General features: G+C 41.8%; 1 protein-coding gene across 1 annotated transcript in view; it reads right to left on the bottom strand.

Annotated features, from left to right (window-relative positions):
- Nucleotides 1-25,876, bottom strand: part of gbe1a (glucan (1,4-alpha-), branching enzyme 1a) — a 107,483-nt gene that overhangs the window by 63,398 nt on the left and 18,209 nt on the right. The window contains exons 3-7 of the mRNA XM_030792724.1: nt 25,588-25,703; nt 14,798-14,923; nt 9,842-9,977; nt 5,445-5,535; nt 1,910-2,119 (exon numbers count right to left, since the gene is read on the bottom strand). Coding sequence (XP_030648584.1) covers nt 1,910-2,119; nt 5,445-5,535; nt 9,842-9,977; nt 14,798-14,923; nt 25,588-25,703 — 679 coding nt within the window. The remainder of the gene's footprint in view (nt 1-1,909; nt 2,120-5,444; nt 5,536-9,841; nt 9,978-14,797; nt 14,924-25,587; nt 25,704-25,876) is intronic.

Raw genomic sequence — 25,876 nt, 5'->3', positions numbered from 1 at the left:
CTCCAGCTCACTCCCTTTTGACAGTCTGACTTGACTTCTGCACCCTCCACTGCTTTTTCTGATTAAATGTTTTATTTAAAGATGACTGCTTTTTTTTTTTTGAGCTTTGAGTGACAGCGTAAGAAGAAAGAAAAAGAAACTGGCTTCAAATGAGACCAAAGCCCACTTGGAATCTGCCCAGAGGTGTGTCTGTGAAAGTCAGAAAGTAGCTGGGTTGTGGTTTTTTGTTTTTTTCTTCTGCCTGACCCTGGCTCCTTGTTTCTCTCTCTCTCTCTCTCTCTCTCTCTCTCTCCATGTTACACCACGAGAAGATGTGAGCATGCTCAGAATGAGGGGGAAAAACAATATGCTCATCTTTATCCAAAGACATAAACAAACATTCAAGCATTTCCTGATGCTTAACGCAGGCAAGACTGAAATGCTGGTCATTGGTCCCCCTACGCATAAGCATCTTTTTAGCGATCTTACCCTAGATGTTGACAACTGCATCATCTCTCAAAACTCTTCAGCTAAAAACCTTGGTGTGACTTTTGACTCTAGTCTCTCGCTAATCACTCATATCAAAAACACAACCAAAACTGTCTTTTATCACCTCCGTAACATTGCTAAAATTAGGCCCTTTCTAAGTATGGCTGATGCAGAAACCATTGTTCACACATTTGTCATGTCTCGCCTCGATTACTGCAATGTTCTGTACTCTGGCCTGCCTGCCTCTAGTACCAAAAGTCTTTAGCTGGTCCAGAATGCTGCTGCTAGAATTCTGAGCAGAGCAAGGAAGTTTGATCACATTACACCTGTCCTGGCTTCCCTTCATTGGCTCCCAATTCATGCAAGGGCAAAGTTTAACATATAAAATTTTACGTGGGCCTCCCTACCTGTCTAACTTAATTGCACCCTATAACCCACCTCACACCCTGCGCTCTCAAGATTCTGGACTATTAGTCCTTCCAAGAGTTAAAAAGAAGTTTGCTGGCTACTGCACCTTTTCCTCCCTCTCTCCATACCTTTAAAACCAGACTAAAGACTCATCTATTTTCTCGAATTTATGCATAATATAATTTTGATTTGACTTAAAGCCCTTACTTTACTTTATATGTAAAGCCCTTTGAGACTATAAATAGTGATATTGGGCTCTGAATAAACTTATATTATTATATTATTATTATATTATTATTATTTCAGTTGTACTGAAATAAGGTATACAAAATATGTTACTCTTTGCTTGCATGTGAATTTGTGCAGGAAATGTAAGAATTATGTTCATGTGCAGTCACAAACGGTCTAACCCTAAGTTCACACTGGAAGCGGTGAGAGCGTCAAAACAAGCAGAAGTCATTCACTGTTAGCGTTAACGCTAATTAAAGACCAAGGCTAGTAAACGTGTCCTATAAACTGCATTTTGAATTTTGACTTAGCACTTAGCATCAACACAAAAGTCACACCACACAAATGGCTTTTAATTCGTTTATTTCCTTAGTTTATTTTGTTACCAAACATGTAATTGTAATTGTTCATTTCTGTCCTTCATCGATCGATTTCTCACCTTCACATTTAAAAGATTTCATGAGGTTAACGTATACCCTACTCGTGGTCTAACTTATACCCTACTTGTGGTCAGTCGGCACAAAGATACCGGTCAACACGTTTGTTTGTTTTGCGGCCGCTTTAAAAAAAGTTTGCAAGACCAAGCATTCTGAACGAACTTGTGTCTGCCTATTTCATCCACGCTAGAGCGTCCACAGCGTTCCACAGCCTTGTTGGCAGGGAGGCCAGGGCGAATTTTGACGCTCTCGCTGCTCCAAGTGTGAACGTACGGCAAGTTCTGGATTCTTAATATTCAGTATGATCATTGTTAGATCATTGTTCTTACTCTACGTTACAGTGATTAAATACTGTTGGAATCTCTAACCTGGAGTAGTTGAAGAGTCGACTGCCCCAGTGGGAATGGTTGCCACGGGAACCGCCGTGGAAGAAGCAGGAATCCGAGCCGTCAAACTGGTTAAGGCCGTCGGCCGTGTTGCTGGACGCGTGACTGTGGACCACGTCTAGGAGGACGGTGATGCCGAGGGAGTGTGCCACATCCACCAGCCTTTTCAGCTCCTCAGGGGTCCCAAAACGACTGCACACAACATAGAAGAAAAAAAAAAAAACCCTCACCTGACAATCAGGATGTTTGACAGGAGAAAAGTACTTTGCCTTCTGACGTATCGACATATATCACAAGCATATGTCCTGCACATGACCACAAAGGTCCAAACCTGTTCCTGACAGTGCGTTTTGGTTAAAAACTGAAGCCATTTTGTTATTCTCGGTGTTGATTTTGTGTGTTGTTCTATTTAACTCAAACCCAAAAGCAGACACTTTTAACCTAGCTAGCACTCCCCCACACATTATGACTTTATTATTTGGACTTTGACGTTATTAAAACATTTTGGGGGGGGGGGGGGGGGGGGGGGGGGACTTTAAGCGTTAACTAGAGACTGATTTTTTTTTTTAAAAGAAATAATAATTTTTTTATCTAACCAAAAAAGTGGTTGGATGAGCCAACACGTTATTTTTCAGGACTGTCAATGGTAAAAGCATCTCATACACCAGTCCCATACCTGTCCACTGCTCTCACTGCAGTCTTCCCTTCAGTCAACACCATCATTTTAAACACCATTTCACACATACACTCACTGCCATGAATTTTTGTCTTAAATGTGACAAACAGGAGGGACACCGTGGGCGACAGCACATAGCATTCCTCCAGCATAAAAGGATTTTCATACATTCCCTGAAAAAAAAAAAGAGAGAGAGAAAAAAAAAAAAAAAAAGAACTCGACCACACACGCCTTTTGTACCTACCATGCTCTTTACAATGTTACCGCAGCACACCAGTGAAAGACCAGAGGCCCTTGGTTTACCTTTTGTTTTTTAAATGTATTTATTCCTTTATGCATCTGCAGCGGTGTCTCCGACTACACTTTCCCTTTTTCAAGGCTGTCGTATTGGATTATGGGATAAGAAAGGGAGATTTAGGGGGTTACGCGCCCTGCTCAAGGGTACAGTGGCAGCAAAAAGCCACTGGAAGGTCAGAGAGGTTTGAATGTGGCGGCTGTCCGTCCGTGGGTGCCTTCCACGGGCCCATGAGTGGAATGATGAAGCTTCCATGGCCCCGCCCACATGGTTTCTGAGCCTCCACACTGGGATTCAGTCAAACCCGCCTCACTTTTAAATATTACATTTCTAACATGCCAGAATTTCTGAAAGATCTTTTCTTTTTCTCTTCTTTTCTTTCTGTCCTTCTTTCTCTCTTTTTTTGTTTTTTACTTATATGCAACACCTTCAGGCTCTGGGCTTTACTGAGACATAACGATATCGTGGAAACCCATAAGGCGAAACCATTGCTGTTTTATCAGCTATCCAAGAGCTTAGTTTAGCAATGCTCTGGATGAATTGACTGTTGGGGTAGAGTCCTCCAGAATAACACTAAAAGTGGTTCTCTGGTGAAAAGTGGAATAAAAAAAAAAAGAGAGACAGCTCTGCAAATGAAAGTGTCAATCAGTGAATGGCTCAGACATAAAACACACTGAGATCAGCATAATCAATGTGAGAGACAGACAGAGAGAGACAGAGAGAGAGAGAGAAAACCAGAGTTATGCTGATGATGGTCAGTATACCCCTGTTTTAAATGTCTGTGAGTGACTGATCGAGAGTGAATGGACTCTTCAGCACGTTCCACGTTATCTAGTGTCTAATGCCAGAGCTGTGCACCATGACAGACAATAAGGCTAAAAAACAAAAATCTGTATTATTTTAAACTGAGAGGGGCTTCCCTCTCCGTCCAAATATACAGTTTTCCTCCGCAAGAGTTTTTTTTTTTTCCTCCCATTGTTATTTATTTGGGGTCTCCTCTATTTTGGGATTAACTGTACACGTGTTGACTGTCTGAGTACTGGACCGCTTAGAGTTGTTCATTGCCATTTCATGCTGGAATAGCTGGACATGTCCCAGCTCTGCTGAGAACAACTCTCAAAACAATCTCTGTGCATTACCAGGAATTCAAAACCATTTCACTTCCAGTTAGACACTTGCGCTAACCACAGCTTTTTAATACAATAATATCAATGAATAAATAAGTACTAGGAATATGTAGTGCAGAAAAGGTTGGGGTTTTTTTTTTGCCTTTAGAGAGAACAAGAGATGAAAGCAGCTGCCAGAGCCAATCAGTAACAGAGTAACAAATGCTCATTAGAAGATCCAGAATAAGACAGTAATTAGCGTTTGCATAGGAGAACGAGAGTATACGAGGCTGTGTCAACGGGTCAGTCTATAAATAAAGTGACATGAGATACGCAAAAAAAAAAAAAACAACAACATACATCTCGCCACAGCTCTGCTAAAACAGGCGCTGCGTTGTATGATAATGTTTTACCAAGAAAAACATTTAAATGGTTATATACGCTAACGTTTCACTTTAGTAGAAACACCTACATTGTATGCACACCTTGTAAGCGTACTGTAAATCCATCTGTCGGTATGCATGAATAGTGCTATCCATCTTTTCATCAGTAGTCGAGTTTCTGACCGCAGGACCACGGTTAGCTGGATATTATTTTTGGGTGGCGGATCATTCTCGACTCAGCGGTGACGCTGATTGTGTGTATAAACCCCAGCAACACTGCTGTGTCTAACGCACTCACACCAGCATGTCACCCAGTACCACACCACTACCACCTTAGTGCCACTGCTGGGCTGAGAATGGTCTGCCACCCAAATAATATCCAGCTAACAGCGGCCCTGTGGTTGGAGAGTGGCTGACTGATGAACGGGGAAGCAGGCAGCTGACAAATTGTGTATGGCAACAGATGGGCTACAGCCTGTAATTGCACACCTATACAATGTACCTACAATGCAGGTGTACTTAATAAAGTGGCAAGGGGGGGGGGGGGGGGGGGGGGGTGCAAGATGGATGTTTCTACCTGGACAGTAAGTGTATATAAGACAGGAGCTGAATGCCATCCAAAGAATACATGTAATGTTTCTCAAACATGCAAAATCATTCACACACACACACACACACACACACACACGCAAAAAAAAAAAGAAAAATATTGATTAGAATCCAATGTGCACTTAATGTGAATTTAATGTTTTTTCATCTCCTCTGGTTCAAAAAATAAAAAAAAAGTGCAGGTTGTGCCTCATGAAGTGTCTTTGTCTCTGACAGTAAGTGTGAAGTTTTCATTCAGGTCAGGAGTAAAAAAAAAAAGATTTCATCTGTTTCAATCTACGAGGTAAAAAAAAAAAAAAAAAAATTGAGCTGCAATATTCAGTCCCAACCGAACGCAGCACCTGAGGGCGGGCGGGCGGGGGGGCAGGCGAGCGGGCAGGAACGGAGAGGACGTGATATTAATACAGATTTTAGAGCAAGGGCAGCCCAACTGGACTCAAACTCTCACCTGGATGCAGCGAAGAAGTTGGTGATTTGGTATCCAAAGCTAGCATAATAAGCGTGCTCCATTACAGCCATGAGCTGAATGCAGTTATAGCCTAGAGAGGAAAAGAAATGTGTCAGATCGTTCAACCTTTGACCAAAGACATTAAAACTGCACAAAGACGACGGGATTAAGTTATTATACACTAAATTATACCTCCACCGTTTTAAGACAGCACAGGTTAGTTTCGAATGTATTGCACTTGTGAATTGATTGCAAATGTTTCAATCACTGTTCTGATACAGAAAGTAATGAAGTGATACCAAATTCAAAGATTAAATTAAGTGAAATGTCAATATCTTTATGATTAGCTTCATCATCAAACTCACGTCCCGCAGGACGGCATTACCCATTTAAAACATGTAACCATGAAAAAGTGATTATAATATTCTTTTTATAACACAGTGTGTACTGAGATACAGCACAGACCAAACATCCCCATAACGACATAAATATCCAAACAAACTCAACTATAGGGGACAATAAATAAGGCAAAAAAATATTGATCGGGTTATGTTTACAGGTAAGGTTATGATATTAAGTCAATGGAAAGTTCCCAACTTCAAATGTGTGTGTGCTTGCATGTATATGTGTGTGTGTGTGTGTGTGTGTGTATGTGTATGTAAGTGCATGCGTGTGTATGTATCTGCTCGTGCTTGAGTGTATGTGTGTGTGTGTGTGTGTGTGTATGTGTGTATGTTGCTACCTCTGTGTTGTGACTATAAATCAAACTGACTAGCAGACCCTCTCTGTTCTGGCTGGGGCTGGACAGAGCTGTCTCTTTGGCTCCAGACTTGTCCCCTCAGAGGTTTTGTGAAGTGTAACTATAAGACAGTAAGCAGTGTGGTGCATGCTGGCTGACTCTCTGCTGGAGGCCTGGCTTTCAGTCCAGCCAACAATGCCCGCTGTGCCTGCTGTACCCGCTGTAGCCCTGCCCTGCTCTGACACTGCATGGCTCCCACAAAGCACATCCTCCAACAACACAATCTGCAGGGCACTCTGCTCTTTTTTCTTATTAGCGCACACACACACACACACTTCTCTCTCTATGTGTAACTGCAGCAGCTGAGAGCTATGCCTCAACAATACAGTATTCAGGTTGTTTCTTAAAAAGGATGTGGTAACAAAATTCCCTCACACACACACACACACACACACACACACACAATCTCTCTCTCTCTCTCTCTCCCTCACACACACCACAAACACAAACATATACACACACACAGACACACTTACTCTCTCTAACACATGCACACTCTCTCTCTCTCTATCACATACACCACAAACACACACACACACACACACACTCTCTCTCTCTCTCTCACACACACACACACACACACGCACGCAAGCACGCACACATGCATTCACATACACATACACATACTACACACTCACACACACACAACCAGGTGAGAGCAGAAATTCAGTACATTTTCTCAAAGAAACTTTCCAAATTTCCACAACATTGCTTTGACGCACCAAAATACGTAGCTGAAGTATCAGACTGCTGTCAAAGGTTTACCACCAACTGGCAACTTTTAATATTCTCACATGGAGTCTGAGTCAGAATATTCTCATATCTGAGAATTTACTTTTATTTATTTATTTATCTATTTATTTTTAAGATCACTGCTCTCAGCATCATTAAAAATGACATAATGGAAGTACCACTGGACCTAGAAATACCCTCTTTCATTTTTGTATTGGAAAACATACCAGAAGAAATATGCTCTCCAAATCATCCTTTCTATCTTGGCTTGTAATAAAATACTGGTAAGAAAAACACTGGTATGATAAGCTTCTTCACTTGCACGTTTGTATGCAAGTCAGACATTTTCTAAATTACTGTGAATACATGGAATATGCTCATTTACTCTGTTTAATCCCCACTGTCTTTTTTTAAAGAACAAGTCACTAAATTCACCACACAAAACAAATCAAAAACAAAGCAATATACTACAAAAGGAAAAACAGGACAATTGCAACACGTCTACCGTGAAAAACTGTATTTTCATCTTTCCTGTCATACAGTAGCCTCTGTTATGACCAGCGTGTTTTCTCTTTTCTCTCTGTTCCTGTACTTTTCCAACGCAACCTTAACGTCTGCTCCGTTCTGTGCTCCGAACAGGACAGAGACGGGAGATAAACTGCAAAAGAAAACTACTCTGCCTTTAACAGTGTACTGCAGTGGATCATCTCCGCGTTTTAAGTCTTAAACATCTTTAAAAGACTTTAAAGGCGATGGGTGGAAAGGAATCACAGAATGCCGAGCGTTAAAGATGGTCCGCTCAGGCTAGTCTCGATGAGAGAGGAGAGCGTTTGAAAATCCTTTGATGTTCACGGTAAGTAACCGTCAACTTTTCATATCTCAGTCGATTGTCTAAATGTTCCCAGATAGATCTCACACAGCGGCTTTGTTTTTAAACCCGAGCGCTCTGACTCGGACGTGACGGCTGTCTCTAAACGGTTGCTTATCTGAGCCAGTGCTTATTTTGGCTGTACCTGAGACTTGTTTGGGAACAGATGTCGCTTTGTGGGCGAGGGCACGAATGCCAGTCTCTCCTCCATCCACTGTGGCACCACCTACGCTGTGCTCCCTTTGTTTGTCAATCAAAGCTTAGCCGTTCCTTTTGTGAGGATGTTAATTAAATCACAAAGCCTGAGATGCTTTCCTGCACAGCCTGCCTGCGTCTCCCTCTCTCTCTCTCTCTCTCTCTCTCTCTCTTCTTTCTCTTTCTTTGCTATTTAAAAGTGTTTATCAGGGACAGCAAACAGCAGACCTGTCAAAGCAACAATTCTTATAGTCTTACAGAGACGCAAGCAGCAACAAAGCAAACAAGAGCCCAAGTAACCTCTTAACTTCGAATACGATCAACAGACGCCTCACAACCAAAATAAGGTATGTCAAATTCGTGAGACACAAAGCATATGGATAAGCTTGTCAAGCTAAAATTGATGTCGTAACAAAAGTGATGTCGATTTTTATGTTAACTTCACATTCCCAAAGAACTTCTTCATTATCTTAGTCAAACAGAAGCACAGAGGACGCTGCTGTAATAGCAATTTTAGATCCAACAAAAAAAAGGGCTGAAAAACAATGACAGATTATGAAGGCCAAAATGTTAAAGAAAAAAATGGATGGTGTGTTAGAAGGAGAGCAGGATTTTTTAAATGGTATCCATTATTGGTCAAAAAAAAAAAAAAAAGGAAAAGTCGAGCAAATACAATCAAAAGTCCACCTGCTGTCTGACTCTAAAGCTGTGTTCTTTGTTATTACCCAGAGACAGCAAAAGCCCAAAGCTCTTTCACAAGGACTTTCAGAAAAGCACAAACCTTTTATACTCAGCCTTTATGAAACGAGCCGTCACTTATCAATGTCATAAACGCATATTTTTAAGTTTTTGGAGTTTTTTTTTTTTTTTTTTTGGTTTTGTTTTTTTTTGGTTTTGTTAAGCATTTCAGCAAGTCTTAGAGCCAAACCACTCTCTAATCATTTCTTTGTGCAGGTGGAAAAAGGAAACTCTGTCTCACTGGGGAGCAGAACTCACAGGTGAGAAAGGAAAGTGTCTCACTGGGGAATAATACTCACAGCAAGTTTTTTTTTTTCCAGCTGGTAGAATTAATTGTCTCCAGTAAAATCCAGAAGAACCACAGTTGCATTATGAGAAGGGCTAATGAGTTCACAGGAGCTGTAGCTTTTTTAACATTTTCTTTTTTTTTTTTTCCACTCCTCTCCCAATTTCTCCCTCGTGACAAAATCGACTTGATAAATGAATATGTGGTTACGTTGCGCTCATAACAGAAAACCAGAGGGGTTTCATCCCAAATATGGTCACTGTGGCAGATTGCGACCTCTAAGAGAGGTAGGTTAGGTTATCCTTTTTTTTTTCTTTTTTTTTCAGCAACTTTGTCTTCGTTGTGTCATAAGTACTTCTGAAATGTCTTCACATCCAGATGTACATAATCAGACAATGTGGGTCTGTACTAGAAAAAAAAAAAAATGTTTTATTTCTTTTTTTGGGGGGTAGAGAAACATTAAGAAAGCCTGGCACGTTTTCATTAAGAAGAATGAACAATGCCTGAAACTCTGCCAGGGGACCAGTCTAAAAGTGCACAAAGTCTCGGTTGCTAAAGGCTAAGATTTTCTTTCTCTCTCTTTCCCTCTCTCTCTCTCTGTGTATGTGTGTGTATTTCTGAGGTGAATGGTATATCTCCTCTCACGTCCTGCTAAGTTGAGAGACCAGCGATGCCCTGAAGTGCAAGTTCTCTCTCCTTTTTTTTTTTTTTTCTCCCAGCATACATTGCGTTCGACATGAACTGCTTTAGCGCAAATTTCTCCTGATTTCATCACTCACCTAAGTCCTTAACACGGGGAAGTACGTTGAGGGTGAAGTTTTGGTAGGAGGCAATCTTCTCCTCAGGTGAAGCTATTCCCACGTGCGCCTCGTAGATGCGGAGGCTCCGTGGCTTGGGGGGGCGGGGGTGTTGGTGCTAAGGGTGACAGAGGAGAGGGTAGACAGTAGAGTGGGCTAAACAGATCTCTCAGCTTTCTGGTCTGGATTTAAGAAGAAGAAGCAAAAGCTAAAAGTTTGTAAAGTGCACTTGAAGAGCTCCAGCGCCTCTGACGGAACAATACTATTGTTACCCTTACGCGCCGCAGAACACAGCAAAAAGGGGAGAGAAAGTGATGACATTCATACAACATGTTAGCGATGTTAAAAATGAATGGGGTGTGTTAAAGTTTTAAAATACAAGTTTACAGCCCATTAAATTATAGACATTTGTCCCCTGCATGACTTTGAGATTAAGCCTTCCATACATTCATTTTGCATGTACATGGACATACAGGCATGAACACACATAGAAACACACACACACACACACACATATACACAGACACACACAAACAAGGTGGAGAGAAAAGAGAGAGAGAGACAGAGAGAGAGAGAGAGAGAGAGAGAGAGAGAGAGAGACACACAGAGAGAGAGAAAGAGAGACAGAGAGAGAGAAACACATAAAAGCAAAATGGTGGAGTATGCATTCATAAAACAGTGCATAATTTCCACACTTCAAGTTCCAAATTTAATGAGCTGTTGGCTTCCTTATTCCGCTGACCAAGGCCACAAAAATGAAACGAGTGAAGAATCTTTTATTTACATGTGTGCAGATTATGAAGCATCATTTTCATCTCAAGCACTTCAAACACTGTACATAAACTGGGGAATGACTCAAAATCAAATACGGTTTCAACGACATGACAGAGGAGAAACTGATAGATGATTAAGGATCGCATAAACGGCTCTCGAGCCGAATGAAAACATCAAGTGGGAGAAGCCAATTGTCTAATTTTCCCTCACAACTGACAAAAGCTGTTTAAAGAGGCAAACCCTCTCATGAGAAGGCTGCTCTAGTCCTATTACACTGAGGGAAAACAGCAGTGTCATTAAAGCCGGCATTTCTCACACATGCAAATGCGTTCTAATAAATGTGTGAGCTCTTAGAGACGGCGCAGGCTAAAGTAAAGAGCCTCTTCACCTCTTTAAAAAAAAAAAAAAAAAGCCACCCACTGACGACTCGTCCTTACGTGTTTGAACATGCCCTGAGCCCGAGGCTCTGTCCATTCATGTAAATATGACTCTCAACAACAACAACAACAACAACAACAATAATGATGATGATGATGATGAATTTGATTTGACATGTGCATATCAAGAAACTCAGGCAAAACGAATAATAGAAGAGTATGAAAATATTGAAGACTGGGGGCAGAACAGAAACACATAAGACACATCTCACAAGGTATCGAAACAACATGCATATAAATTTATTCAAATACTACAACAAAGACATGTAGGGTAGAAGCTAAAAGCACTTCTGTTTGGCACTTGCCAGAACATTTGACAACATTTGACACACAAAGGACTAGTTTTATTGTAACAGTTCATTTAACTTTCAGCTTTTCTTATTTTTTTTCTTAATCTCTTTTTATTACCTTATTTAAGCACCTTATTTTAAGCGGTTAATTTTTTTAAATGAAACTCTATTGCTATTGTTTCCTGTAAAGTGCTGTGTTTAAAGATTTTGAATGAAGTTAGAAAATGTGTTACATGGATGTACTTTGACTGAATGTGTTTTTTTGAAAGAGCTTTGGTGCTGTGCTCACACTCAGAGCTGTGCTATTTCTGTCTGTTTGTTTATTGATATGATAAGGTTTTTTTCCAAATCAGTAAGGTTATGCCGCAGTGCTGGTAAACATTTTAATGAGCTCAAACACTCTCCTCATGTACCGTGAAAGGTTTGAAGGATATAAACAACAACCTAAAGAAAGACATATTGGGAAAGTAATACAGAGGAAGTTTTTGCTTTTTCAAACTATGGAGTCGCTAACTGCCAGTGTATTTGTGTTTCTTCTCCGTGGCATGCAAATGAAGTTTAATTACCTTATTAATTAATCTTCATTTATAATAATAGAGCCTGTGCCAGTGCTTATCATTTTATAATTATGAATCATATGATGTGACTGCAGTAAGCCAGCCAAAACTAAATATTTGTCAGACTTACCCAAGCGAATCTGCTTCCAAATCTGATAGGACAACAATGATCACCTGACAGCTCTGCGTAAGCTGATTGGCCCATTGGCAACTATGATTCTTGGGCCCCAGTAGGCGATTTGTAGGGGGATGATGAGGGATGCCATCCCCCTTGTTGGCAAAATGACCAAAATGTAGCCCCCTTGTTAACCTGCCATCCCCCTATATACTCTATAGAGTACAGTCAGTGACCATTGGACCAAATCACCCACTGCTTGGGCCCCATTTTTTTTTCTCTTATAAGTATATTTGTTTCTGTTTGTCTCGGTGTACATTATTCTAATCTATTATATTCTAGGGAGACTATGGAGATATGCATAAGTAACAGTATACCTCCTTGCTGAAGTGAGCAAATAGTTTTAAAAATAGACTGACCAGGGCCAACTTTTAAAGTTCAAGAATGTTCCACCATGGGTGTGTTTATATGTCAGTGTATGTGTGCATGTGCGCTTATACATGCATATGTTTTGTGTGTGTGTGTGTGTGTGTGTTTGCATATGTCGATATAACTGTGCTTGTATATGGACATATTTGTGCTTATTCACATTTTGTAAGTATATTAGCCATACTGCAACCATATCCAAAAAAAAAACCCATCACTCAACTACACATTACATTGACTAAAGGTATCTTCATTACTATTTTAGCATTTCCTGTCCTTGCACCACTAAACACATTGATTATTATTATAAATTGAGTGGTAAGGCTGTGGTGTTCTGAGTGGTGTAGCTCAGCCTTCTCAGTGTTGATCTTTATGTGAATGAGAGAGAGAGAGAGAGAGAGAGAGAGAGAGAGAGAGAGGGAGGGAGCAGTCGCAGTCGCAGTCGCAGCCCGATAACTCTGTAAAGTGCTTTTGCTGATTACAAACACTGATTACAAGGTTCTGTTTCAATAAACAATTTTGAATAACAGTGTTGCGCATAAACTCAATCAGCCAGTGTACAATTCAAATGTAGACAACGAGAGAGAGAGAGAGAGAGAGAGAGAGAGAGAGAGAGAGAGAGAGAGAGAGAGGGCCTTCCTGTAAGTAAAACAACTGCTAACCAGCTGAATGTGAATATGTGTGTGTGTGTGTGTGTGTGTGTGTGTTTTGGACTTAGTGAATGTGTGTGTGAAGAGGTGAATGTGACATACAGCATGCTTCCAGGGTGAAGATGCTAGTACAGTAATAGCTTTCAGTTTAAATAAAGACAATATTACTTGATCCGTATGAAATTACTTCATCAGCATGTGAGCAAGTGAACAAGAATACATTTTGTACCTTTAGAAAATACACACACACGTTTTTATGAACACTAGCGTGGCCTGTATATATATATGTGTGTGTGTGTGTGTGTGTGTGTGTGTGTGTGTGTTTGTGCGCACGCGTTTGTGTGGGTGGGAGCGTGTGTGGGTTGTGGTGAGGGAAGGGAGAGCACAACAGAGAGAGAAGCAGACAGAGAAAGACACACACACACACACACACACACACACACACATATATATATATATATATATGTGTGTGTGTGTGTGTGCTGATTATTATTATAAATTGAGTGGTAAGACTGTGGTGTTCTGAGTGGTGTGTGGGTGTGTGTGTGTGTATATATATATATACATATATATATATGCTGTATATATGTGCTGCTTCTGCTTTAGCCGCTAAAGCGCCTTCACAGATATTGCACGCACACAAAACAAACGTAGCTTTAAAACTAAATGCTAAACGTGTGTAGCTAACATTGCTTCTTTTCCTGTTACACTTGTGTCTCCCTGGCAAAGTCAGCAACTCTAACCTGTCAAAAGCTCTTTAACTGGCCAGCCAGGATACTTTTATACTGTGTGTTACTTTTTTTTTTAATTTTCGTCTTGTCTGGCTGCAGTGTCTTAATCAGTACGCTACAATTTTCAACAAGGATAGTAGAATGCAGATATTCGCAAAATGAGATATATCGTTACAGCTCTAATATACATATATACTGTATACACATATATATATATATATATGTGTGTGTGTGTGTGTGTGTGTATGTGTGTGTATATATGCATTAATACATATATGTTTATGCATTAGGGATGTAATGATACCAAAAACTCATGGGATGTAATGATTATATGTGTTTGTGTGTGGGGGTTTGGGTGGGTGAGTGGGTGTATACAGAGAGAGTGAGAGACAGAGAGAGAAACACAGTGCACATGAGAAGAAGATGAGAAGAAAAGGAAGGAGATGGACTCAGGAGCACCTGTCAGTCTTTGATGATCATTGTGATGAACTGCTCCTCTGGCCTGACCTTCTACACAGCTCGACTGGCACTGAATCTGGTTGGCTAAGTTCTGCTACGCCCCTCCCTTGGCTTTTCTTATTGACAGCTAAAACTCACTCTCTCTCTCTCTCATTTCTGCTGTGTGTGTGTGTGTGTGTGTGTGTGTGTGTGTGTATTGCGCACTAATGGAGGTAGCTGTCAGATACAGCTGAGTATTTCATTGTCTGAAACATTCTCATTGTGCTGCTTCATCCACCTGTGTCTTTCACTATCCCAAATCCATCCATCTCAGCAGAATCAATCTCTTTCTACGACATCCATCAGATCGACCTTCACCTGTGTTCCTTCAACGCCATTCTTGAAACTTTTTTTTTCTTCATTCTTCACTTTATAATCTTGGGTGCAAAATAAATTAACTCAAGCAGTCAATGGGAGCTGCCCAAAAATACACTTTTATAGACTGGTGTACTGCACTCACCAGGTAAGGATGGGGAGGGTCCCAGTGTGTCCAGTCATAGGTGACTGAGTCCAGTCTCTTTGTGACATACTTCGCCCAAGGAGAGATCCGAAACAGGTATTCAGCATCTTTGGTTAATACGACAAGCTGTTTGAAACATCAAAAATACAAAAAGAAAGACATTTAAACAAATGCACAACAAAGCAAAGCTAAACTGCCATGCTAAATACTAAATACACGTTAATAACTGTGGAATATGAAAGGTAATTCAACACATATATTTACAAAATTGACATATGATGCTTGAATATTTCAGCTGAACAATGACAACAACAACAATAACAACAATAGTAGTAGTAATAATGATGACAACAACAAGAACAAAAACAAAAACAACAACAACAACAATAATAATAATAATAATAATAATAATAATATGATGATGATGATGATGATCATGATGATGATTATGATAAAGGAGATGATGTTCATCATCACCATCATCATCATCATCATCAAATCTAATCTACCTCCAACACAACTGCTGCCACTAGACCTTCATCCACCACCCCTCCCCTGCCCCCCTTTCTCTTCAAACAGTTATCCAAAAATTGAACACGAAGAGTGCAATGCGAATGGAACTGTTTGGCATCTCACCTTGAGGCCTGAATAAAGCAGGTCCCTCAGGTAATAAACAGAACCAAACTGAAACCAAGACAATACGATTCCTTTATACCTTCACCTTAACTCTCCGGGCCGCTCAAGATGTTCTCCTCTCATTTTTCTCATTTCAACACACAACTGCACTTCAGCTGCAAGGAGACTGGTCAATGGCTTTACTCTGATAGGGAATTAGAAACCTAGCAATCCCTTACTCCTCTGGACAACAGAATAGGTGTTTAGTTGACAGGCATTGCTGAGAGTGGAGAGGAATGAGATGGTGCGGGTGACGGCTTTTCGAAAAACACAGGACACTTCGGCAGCTTTATCGCTGTTTTCCATCCGTCAGGGGACAGCTGCCAGATTGTTACAGATCAATAACTCCGCTAGGGAGCCACAGGCAAAGATCGTATGGCTCTTAACCGTGTTTTCAAGGCAAACTATCAATGAAATGCGCGGACGTTTTACCGTTCCCATGAAACGGCGAGACACCGCCGAATGAAAAATAAAACCGAGACGGAGATAAGCGAGAAAGAGGGACGAGAGGAAAAGAGGTGAGTGCTTTTTTTTTTTTTTTTTGCCTCTGCGCAGTGACTCTGGAGTCATAGGTCAAGGGATTTGAGCAGAAGGCCCTAAAATGAAACGTAATTTCGAGTGAACACGTGCTCTTTTTTTTTCATTTAGCACCAGACTGAGATTCAATTGAGCATTTTTCAATGTCAGTGCAGCGTCAAAACTCTAATTAGATTTTTACTTCCATCAAAGGCAACCCCCCCCCCCCTCCTCCCCACCCCCCTCCTTCTCCTAACCCCTTTGTAAGAGCTTCAGCTCAGAGACAGCTACCTGATGCATGGCAGAGACTTGCCATCTTTGAATTCGTTTGCAGATTCTAATACACTCTCAGATCTCACATGCCAATCAAATAAGCGCACAGCAATGCCAGACTCTGGCAGTTCACCCTGCTGTTTGGGATGCAACTGGGCAAAATGTCAAAGGAATAACTATTTGCGTGCGTGTGTGTGTGTGTGTGTGGTGTGCACGTGGAAAAAAAGTGTGTGCTGAGAGGTATGCACATATGCATACATACATTCAGCAATCCCTCAATACAGGCGCACATATAAAGACACACACACACACACACACACACACACACACACACACACACACACATACATACAAATATACGTGCCAGCTCCTAACTCTTTCTAAACTTTCACCCTCCACTGCCTTCCTTTAAATTCTGGAAGAGTCTAACAGTGTTCTGATTTCCCTACCGAATAGGAGGGTATCCTATAAACCGATATAAATCTGGGGTAGGAGATGTACCTTTCCAATCAACAGAAATAAAAAGTCAAAAGAGGAACACACAGAATTAAACATGGCTTTTCCAGGGAGACTCTCAGATCTACTGGGGATCCCTATTGATTAGAAAATCTACTGATAGGCAAAAGTCTTTGAGCATCGCAACTAAAGTACATTTTTAAAACCCTTTTGAAATAGAGGAAAAGTCACTATACAGGTAATAAAACATTAAATTATGAAAATAAATTTTCATCATTGTTTAACTTACCGACAAAAATACAAGAGAGGGGGAATGAGCGACAGATACATGAAGAGGGGGAGGGGGAGAGAGAGAGAGAGAGAGAGAGAGAGAGAGAGAGAATACATGGGACATTCATTAGGCCACGTCGATTTATTAAAGGTGAGAAAGTCTACCTTATAAAAGATTTATCGCAGACTTTCACCGGCAGCAACGTGTGAGAAATATTATTGGTTACCATTAGTCTCCCCTGAGCTCTCCTCCCTACTCCTTCACCTCCTCTCAGACCCCGTGCTGGAGAGAATCTCAAGATCAAACAGTAGAGTAAGGAGGAGAAAGGAACAGTCGAGCGATTAGACGCAGCACAGTAGCGAGTAGTTTCACTTTTGCATTTATGAATGAGCGAGGCGAAAACACTATTCGGTTTTTACTAAAAGCTACTGGCAATGCTTGCAGAAAGTTCTGTTGCTATAAGCCATTAACTTTCACACAGCTGGGGTTACATGAATGTAGAACCTCTGAAGCAATAAACTGTAATATCAGCAAGGCAAGCATAACTGATGACCCGTGCCGAACGCCTGAAACCAGCAGCTACCAGACAGACTGACCGACTGAACCTTTTCAAATATCCATGAACGCAGGAAATGAATTATTTGCATGAGTGAAGTTTAGTACAAGTTTAAACTGACTTGCAAAGGCGAACGTTATCAATAAAATGGGTGCAAAGTGATTTGTTACGATCCTATCAGAAAGAGGGGCACAGACAGAGGACAAGAGAAAAGGCCATTTGGTGACAACATAGTGACTTAACAGATAAAAAGGTTTTGTACAAGCACATGATGAGCAAATTTATTATCAAACTAGTCTGTTGCTTAGTATTTAATGTTGCTGACAACCACCTTTTGAATGTGGCTAAACATGTTTATAGATCCATTCATGCAGCACACTTGTTTTTGTTATCATCAGAGTACAGTCTATTCCAGACATCTGTCACGAAGAAAAAGTCCAAGTCAGGTTCTTACAACTCATAACATCAGCACAGGCCTCATTAGACATAATCATCATTTGGCTGCGGTGGGTTTTTACATATTTGATGATCTCTGGCATGCCTGTGGAGTTTATGGGCAGAATCTCTGTGTTTCTGGAACATTCTCCCCTCTCACATCACCCAACTGGGACCCATCCCCATATTCAACAGATCTAAATGTCTGACTGCTGAAAATTCACCTATTCAATCACCCAAAGCCAGCCCTTCCCCTGCTAACTTTACTATTTCCCTCTGTCCAAAACTCTTCCCTCTCTCCGGAACTGTTCACCTGTCCAATACTGTTCCTCCCATCCCATCCATTCAATACTCTTCCCTCTATCCAATATTCTTCCTCCCATTCAACACTCCGTTCCTTCTCCAAAACTGTTAGCCTGTCCCATTGTCTTCCATCTGTACAATACTCCTCCCCGTCCAATAATATCCCCCTTGTCTAACCGAACCCCCCTCCTTCCAGTATTCTTCTCCTTTCCCGATACTTTTTCCAAGCTTCCTCCATATGTCCGATACCCTTTACAAGACCCATCCCCGTGTCAAATATTCCTCCTGTTGCTCAGTACTTTTTTCCATATCCAGTACTCTCTTCCTGCTAAATAATCATCCAGTTGTCTCCTTCCTGTCAAACGCCCCCCCCCCCCCCCCCATTCATGCTCCATTGTGTCTGTGCATCACATCATACCCATGTGTCTTTCAAACCTTTTAAAGCTGGCAAAAATTTATCACATATATATAATATGTGTGCGTGTGTGTACATACTGTATTGTGATCTTGAGTTTCTTAAAACATGTAAATAAATTTAAACATCTTTTTCTTCTTCTTCTTCTTCTTCTTCTTCTTCTTCTTCTTCTTCTATCTTTATTATTACTGTTATTATTCTGAAAACTGGAGAAATGACATCAGCTAGTGAAAAGTGCATTTACACTGTATTGACCTTTGGCCACATGAGGTAGAAAAGTCTAGAGTGTAGACAAAGGTGCTGAACGTTGACTTCATGTGTCAGCACAGTCAAACTTCAAAATCCCATCAAGACCTGCTGCTCATAAGAGCTTGTACCTCCGGTGGGCCCACGCATAATTTTCAACTTACTTTCTTTCATAAAGTATTGACTGCATCAGCCCAGTTGTCAAATCCAGAAGCCCTGCCGTCACTTTTGAATGCCGTTTCAAAAGCAGCCAATCAACACAGATTAGCCACTGCCTCCACACAGATAGGAGGAGGCTGTGTGTGTTTAGTGGGGGGAGTGGGATGAGTGGAGGGGTGTGTGTGTGTGTGTGTGTGTGTGTGTGTGTGTGTGTGTGTGTGTGTACGGTGTGTTGTGGTGTGGTGAGGGGTCAGCAGCAAAGGAGGGAAAACAGGGAAGACCAGGGGTGAAAAAGTAAATTGAAGGTGGAAAAAATGAAAAAGATCACGTATGAGACAGTAGAAAAAAAGAAGGGGGGGGGGGTAAAAAAAGAAAAAAAGAAAGGAGATCAAATACCTGATAAACACAGAAAGGTTCATTGTTTACGACTAAATTCTGTGCTCCCTGTCTCATTACCCGGCACTTTAAAGCGTTTAGACGCATTTAGGCCTAGTAAAATCTCTCACACAATCCTGTTTGCCCACTTCAGAAATCTTTGCGTGTGACAGCCAATTGCTTTAACAAAAATAAATAAATAAATAAATAAATAAAAGAAAGCCAAGCGATCCATTGGGACTTAGGGCTCATTCTGTCCAGCTGTCAGTCAGCCAGGGGCTCCAGGGTGGTCTTAAGCTCCCGGATTTCTGTCGTCTGACCTCAGGGTTAGCTCTCCAGCAATAAGGAGGAACGCAACATGCAGACCCATATAAAACATCCATCACGATTCTACCGCATCCAAAGAAAACTGTTTCACATGACAAAGCACCACGTCCTACTTCCAGAGATAAGCGTCAAAAAAATAAATAAATAAATAAACAACTGAAGGAATATTTATCAAGTGAGCATCACAGAAAGTCTCAAAGTAAAAACTATTTAAACAGACAAATAACAAAGATAGAGACAACAAACGTCAAGAGTCAAATAAAGTTAACAACTATCAATTCCACTGAACATGGGAAACATTGGTAAAATTACATAGTTAAAAAAGAAAAAAAAACAAAAAACTGGCATTGAGATTTGACAGTGACACTGATCAAATAACACTTTGTTTATTCCAGCTTGAGCTCATTTCAGCGCACTTTGAATAGCATCTTTACGTGCTACAAAACTGAAACGAAATATCCCCACTGCAAAACAGTTGCTCTTGGAAGCTGCTTTTAGTGCAGTGAAAAGCTGTGATTTTCAGAAGTGTCATACTTTGGAGGAAGTCAACCTTTCCAAACAATAGACCTGTTAATAAAGTTATTTCAGTTCTTTTGTAGGCTAAGAAACGAGGGTCAGATTAATATACAGCTATGACATGTGTTTAAATGTGAACCATTCATACAAAAATTCACTTTGCAGAGAACAATTTCAGAGATTCAAGAGGTTGAGGTGCAATGACATGTTTAGCCAGTTCCCGAACTCAAGACATAACTACATTCAAAAATAACTAAATGTAAGCGAAACTGCAGTGTAGTTGCATCATTTTAATACAAATTATTCAGCTATGCACTAAATTTATTTAAAATACACAACCCCTCATTTGAATACGGCTTTGCCCTCCCTTAGCACTCAAAGGCTCATCTCTGTTGAACATCAAAGGTTGTTTTCGAGAAATAAAAAAAAAATAAATAAATAATAAAAAAAAAACAATTAACTAGCAGATATTCACTCTGACAAAAACAGGCTGACAAACACACCGATGCGGCACTAATGCGATTAGAGAAACCTCCGGTGTCTAGGGTGAGAGGAGTGAGGGACTCAACACCAGGGCATTGCATGGCCCAACTGCATGCTGGGTAAGACACACAACCTGGGGCCAGCGTTGGCAAATAAAACCCGAGTTGGGTACCAAGAGCCCCATCTGCTTCCCCTTACCATCAACCCAAAAATTAACCTTAGCTGCCAAGTCAAGCTGTTTCGACCCCCTCACACATGCGCGCACACACACACACACACACACACACACAAACACACACACACACACACCCAACTGCCCACGGTTCACTGCCAGTGGAATCTATGCCTTAGAGAGAGGCCAGTTCAAAGCTCTACCCAATCACAACATGTCTGCGGCTATGAGTCAAACCATGCAGGGTTTGCCTTCAGATTGGTTCCCATACACTGTTTGGCAGGTATTTTTCTTTTCAATTTTCAGCACTGTTAATATGTAGTTTGTCATCATATGAATCAAAACAACATATCCAACTGAGTTCATTTTCATCCACTTTTTTAGAGTTCTCAGAAAATGTGGCTGCTTCTGCATGGATCCTAAAAAAACGATACAAAGTTTCTTTTCCCCGACTGTCCATTTTATAAACTGTCTGAGGCAGTGGAGAGGGACTATCACTTGTTAAGTACTAGTTTCTGAAGATGAACCGTCATCTGCTAGGTTCTAGTATGTGACAGGTATTCATGGCTATAGGAACTACTGTTACCATGACTACTGTTCTTGCATCTAGAATTTATGTCCAGCCAGAGGAACGTGGGTTCCCTCCTCTGAGTTTTGGTTCATCTCAACATTTCTTCATATTTAAGCAAAAGATGGTTTTCCTTACCTACTGCTACCTTGCTCACTGGGGGTTTTGGGACTGGTATTTTGTATAGTTCATTTGTAACAATGTCTGCTGGTGTCACTACAAGGAAAACTGAGTGGAATGGAAGGGAACTGAATCAAACTGCACTGAACTGAACTGAACTGACATCAGCTGGGCTGAGCTGAACCTAATTGAATTTAATAGAATTGAACTGAACAGAACTAAATTGAATTGAATCGAACTGAACTTTCCAGCTCTGAAATGCAATCTTCCTAAAAACAACTTTCAAGTCATGTGTGTCTTATTCTTCATCTAAATGAATATTCTGAGAGAAGGAAAACAGCCACAGATATTGTTTCGCATATGATAAGTCTGTCTAAACAACAGTCTAAACTGAATGCGAAGCAAATGTTAATGGATCAATACAGTGTCCATTATAATTGTAGAATGACGCGAATCGGCCACCTACCTAATAGCTCTGTCTTCGTGCGGTGATTTTTCCAACTCTTTTAATTCTTTTTTGTAACTTTTTCCTCTAATCTACTGCACATGTAGTGTGTATTCTGTGTGTGCTATGGATATGGAGTTTTCGTTTTTGCAAGCAATTGGCAGAAACTTTGTTTACTCAAGGAAAGAGCTATTCCCACTCCGAACAAAGGGTCGTGTCAGCACAATGCAGAGCTAAAGGCTAGGCGAATGGAACAGAGGAGATACAAGCCATCTGTTCCCTCGGTGGTTATGGGGAATGTCAACCCGCTGGCCAACCACACCGATGAGCTAGCGGCTGTGGTTAGGAATCAGAGGACCTACCGGGAGTGTAGTCTACAGTGTCTCACGGAAACATGGCTAATCGGCAACACTCCCGAGGCTAATGTGGACATCCCCGGATTCACCACCGTGAGAGTGGACAGGGACACTAAACTATACGGAAGAAGCAGAAATAGGGGACTCGCACTGTTTATAAACATCAGATGGTATAACCCAGGGCATGTGACTGTTAAGGAGGCGATCTGCTGTCAGGATATCGAACTGCTGGCGGTGAGTCTCTGACCATACTACATTCCCAGGGACATCTGGCATGCCCTTGTTGTTTGTCTTTATGTTCCTCCATGGGTGGATGCAGGGATGGCATGTGACGTCATAGACGCAACCATCACGAGGCTGCAAACACAACACCCGGAGGCATTCATTGCCATATCTGGTAATTATAGTCATATTACCCTGGATTCAACACTCACTGCTTTATATCAGTATGTAGACTGCCCCACTAGAAAAAAACACAGGAGAATTGACCTTCTGTATCCCAACTTAAGGGATACGTAATGCATACAGCACCACCCCCCTGCCGCCACTGGGTAAATCTGACCACAACCTGGTCTACCTATAGCCTCAGTATAAGCCTTGAGTCCAAAGGCAACCCACAACAACACACTCCTTCAGGAAATGGTCTCCTGAGGCCGAAGAGACTCTTAGGGACTACTTTGAGTCCACTGACTGCAGCGTGCTGCAGGAACCATATGAGGAGGACATTGAGGGGAACACACACTATATGAGGGATTACCTGAACTTTTGCATGGACGTTTTGTTGTTCCTGTGTAAACTGTGCGTTGCTTTACTAACAACAAGCCCTGGATAACCAGCGATGTCAAGGTCCTCCTCAACAAGAAGAAAAGGGCCTTCAAAGACAAGAACCAGGGGGAGCTGAGGAGCATACAGAGGGAACTCAAGATTCGCTTGCGAGAGGCTAAGGAGTGTTACAGGAGGAAGGTGGAGTAAAAGCTGCAAAAGGTCTGGAGCGGTATGAAGACCATCATGGGCTGCAAGCAGAGGTGTGGCAGTGCAACAGAGGGTACTGTTGAGAGGGCCAATGAGTTCAACCTCTTCTGTAGCCAGTTTGACTGCCCTGTTCCAGTTTTAACAGCTACTGCCTGTCCAGCAATCCCCCCACACCTCCCCAATGCCCGGCTCCTGTCAGATCAGGTCAGCAGCCCCCTGCAGCGCCCCCCCCCCCCCCCCCCACCCATCATCACTGCAGATCAGGTCAGAGGAGAGCTTAGCAGACTTCGCCTCAGGAGAGCAGCCAGCCCGGACAAGGAGTGCCCAAGACTACTGAAGGCCTGCGCCACTGAGCTGGGAGGAACCCCTTCAGCAAATCTTTAACCTGAGCCTGCAACTGGGGAGAGTTCCCACACTGTGGAAGACATCATGCCTTATCCCTGTGTTGAAGAACAGGCGCCCAAGTGAGCTCAATGACTTCAGGCTGGTAGCATTTACTTCCCATATACTGAAGACCATGGAGCCACTGCTCCTCGATCTCCTCAGACCCCAGGTTGGACACGCACTGGACCCTCTGTGGTTTGTCTAGCAGGATACGGAGGATGTAGAAGATCCCTACTCTCACCTGGATAAGGGAAGTGCCACCACGAAAATTACGTTTTTAGATTTCTCCAGTGCCTTAAACACCATACAGCCCCTTTTACGGAGAGATAAGCTGGCCTGGATGCAAGCAGACCCGTACCTTGTGACCTGGGTCACAGATTACCTCACTTGCAGACTGCAGGATGTCAGGCTGAGGGACTGAACATCAGAGACTGTAGTCAGCAGCACAGGGGCACCTCAAGGGACTGTACTTTCCCCAGTCCTTTTCATCCTATACACATCGGGCTTTAAGCACAACTTGGAGAAGTGCCATATGCAGAAGTTCTCGGATGATACTGTCATTGTGGGGTGTATCAGAGGTGGAGAGGGGGGGGAATACAGGGGCCTGGTGGAAGACTTTGTTGCATGGTGCCAGTCAAACCAACTGCAGCTGAATACATCAAAAGAGAAAGGAGATGGTGGTGAACTATCGAAGGTCTGGGCCACTCTCGCAGCCAGTCGCCATCGAGGGGGTTGATGTGGAGGTGTTCAGGACCTATGAGTACCTTGGGCTGCAGCTGGATGACAAACTTGATTGGACAGAGAATACGGACATTCTTTTCAGGAAGGGGCAGAGCCGTTTCCATTTCCTGAGAAGCCTGGGGTCCTTTGACATCCATAGGAAACTCCTGCAGATGTTTTACCAGTCTATGGTTGCCAGCCTTGCCTTTTCTATGCTGTGGTGTGCTGGGGAGGCAGCATTACGAAGAGAGATGCTACAAGGCTGGACAAGCTGGTCAGGTGAGCTGGCTCTGTGGTCGGTACGGAACTGGACTCTCTGGTGATGGCGGCAGAGAGAGAGAGGCACTGTGCAAACTGCTGTCTATCATGGACAATGACTGTCATCCACTGCACGCCACCAAAACAAAGCAGAGGAGTATGTTCGGTGGTGGGTTGCTGTCGCAGAGCTGCTCAAAGGACAGACTTAAGGGATCCTTTGTCCCCAGAGACATTAGGCTCTTCAACTCTTCCCAGCGGGGGTGAGGGCGGGGGGGAAGTTGAGTACTAGGCCTGATGCTCTGGCTTATTTCACTGGCTGTATCAGACCTGCTCACTAAGCCACTTTATTTATTGCCACTGCACATTGCTTTGCATTGTGAAATTATTTATCATCATTGCACATTCTTTTGCATTCAGTTTGCACTGTGAAATTATTTATCTACCGCATCAACATTCCTCACATGTACAGGACCTCATAGTTCAAGTCTTTACTGTCCCGTGTTTATGTATGAATAGACTCTTTGTACAGGCTAATTTTACTTCATTTTATTTTGTTTTGTTTTATTTGATTTTTGTATATTTTATTCTATTGTGTATTGCTAAAATTTTATTGTGTGTATTTAATTGTGTCATATGGAGCTACTAGATACCTAAATTTCCTTGGGGATCAATAAAGTATCTATCTACCTATCTATCTCTGTTTATTTGGTATATTTTTAAGCTGTTTACATTTATAACATAACTCCACACACATCCAAAAGATCATAGACAGAGAATAAACACAGGTACCTTCAGCTTGGACTCGTGTTTAATGGCTGGAGATTTATCGTGCTTCGGAGGGAGGTATAGTTCCCACTTCCCAAACTCTTTCTTTGTGAACGGATGAGAAAGTTTGTCCCAGGAATCTGATTGAGAGAGGATGACACTGTTATTGGATATGCAGAAAAAACCTGACGCCCATTAAGGGAAGAAACATCAGTGTCCTTGTGACACACAGCAGCCTTGTCGTATTGATCTGAAATAAACCATGGATGGGTTCATGATTCATTAAAACCAAAAAAGACTTTTATTTACATTT

Source organism: Chanos chanos, chromosome 15 (assembly GCF_902362185.1).
Source record: "Chanos chanos chromosome 15, fChaCha1.1, whole genome shotgun sequence".
Lineage (NCBI taxonomy): Eukaryota > Metazoa > Chordata > Actinopteri > Gonorynchiformes > Chanidae > Chanos > Chanos chanos.
The sequence above is the reverse complement of the archived record's forward strand: the minus strand, read 5'-3'. Positions and strand labels throughout refer to the sequence as shown.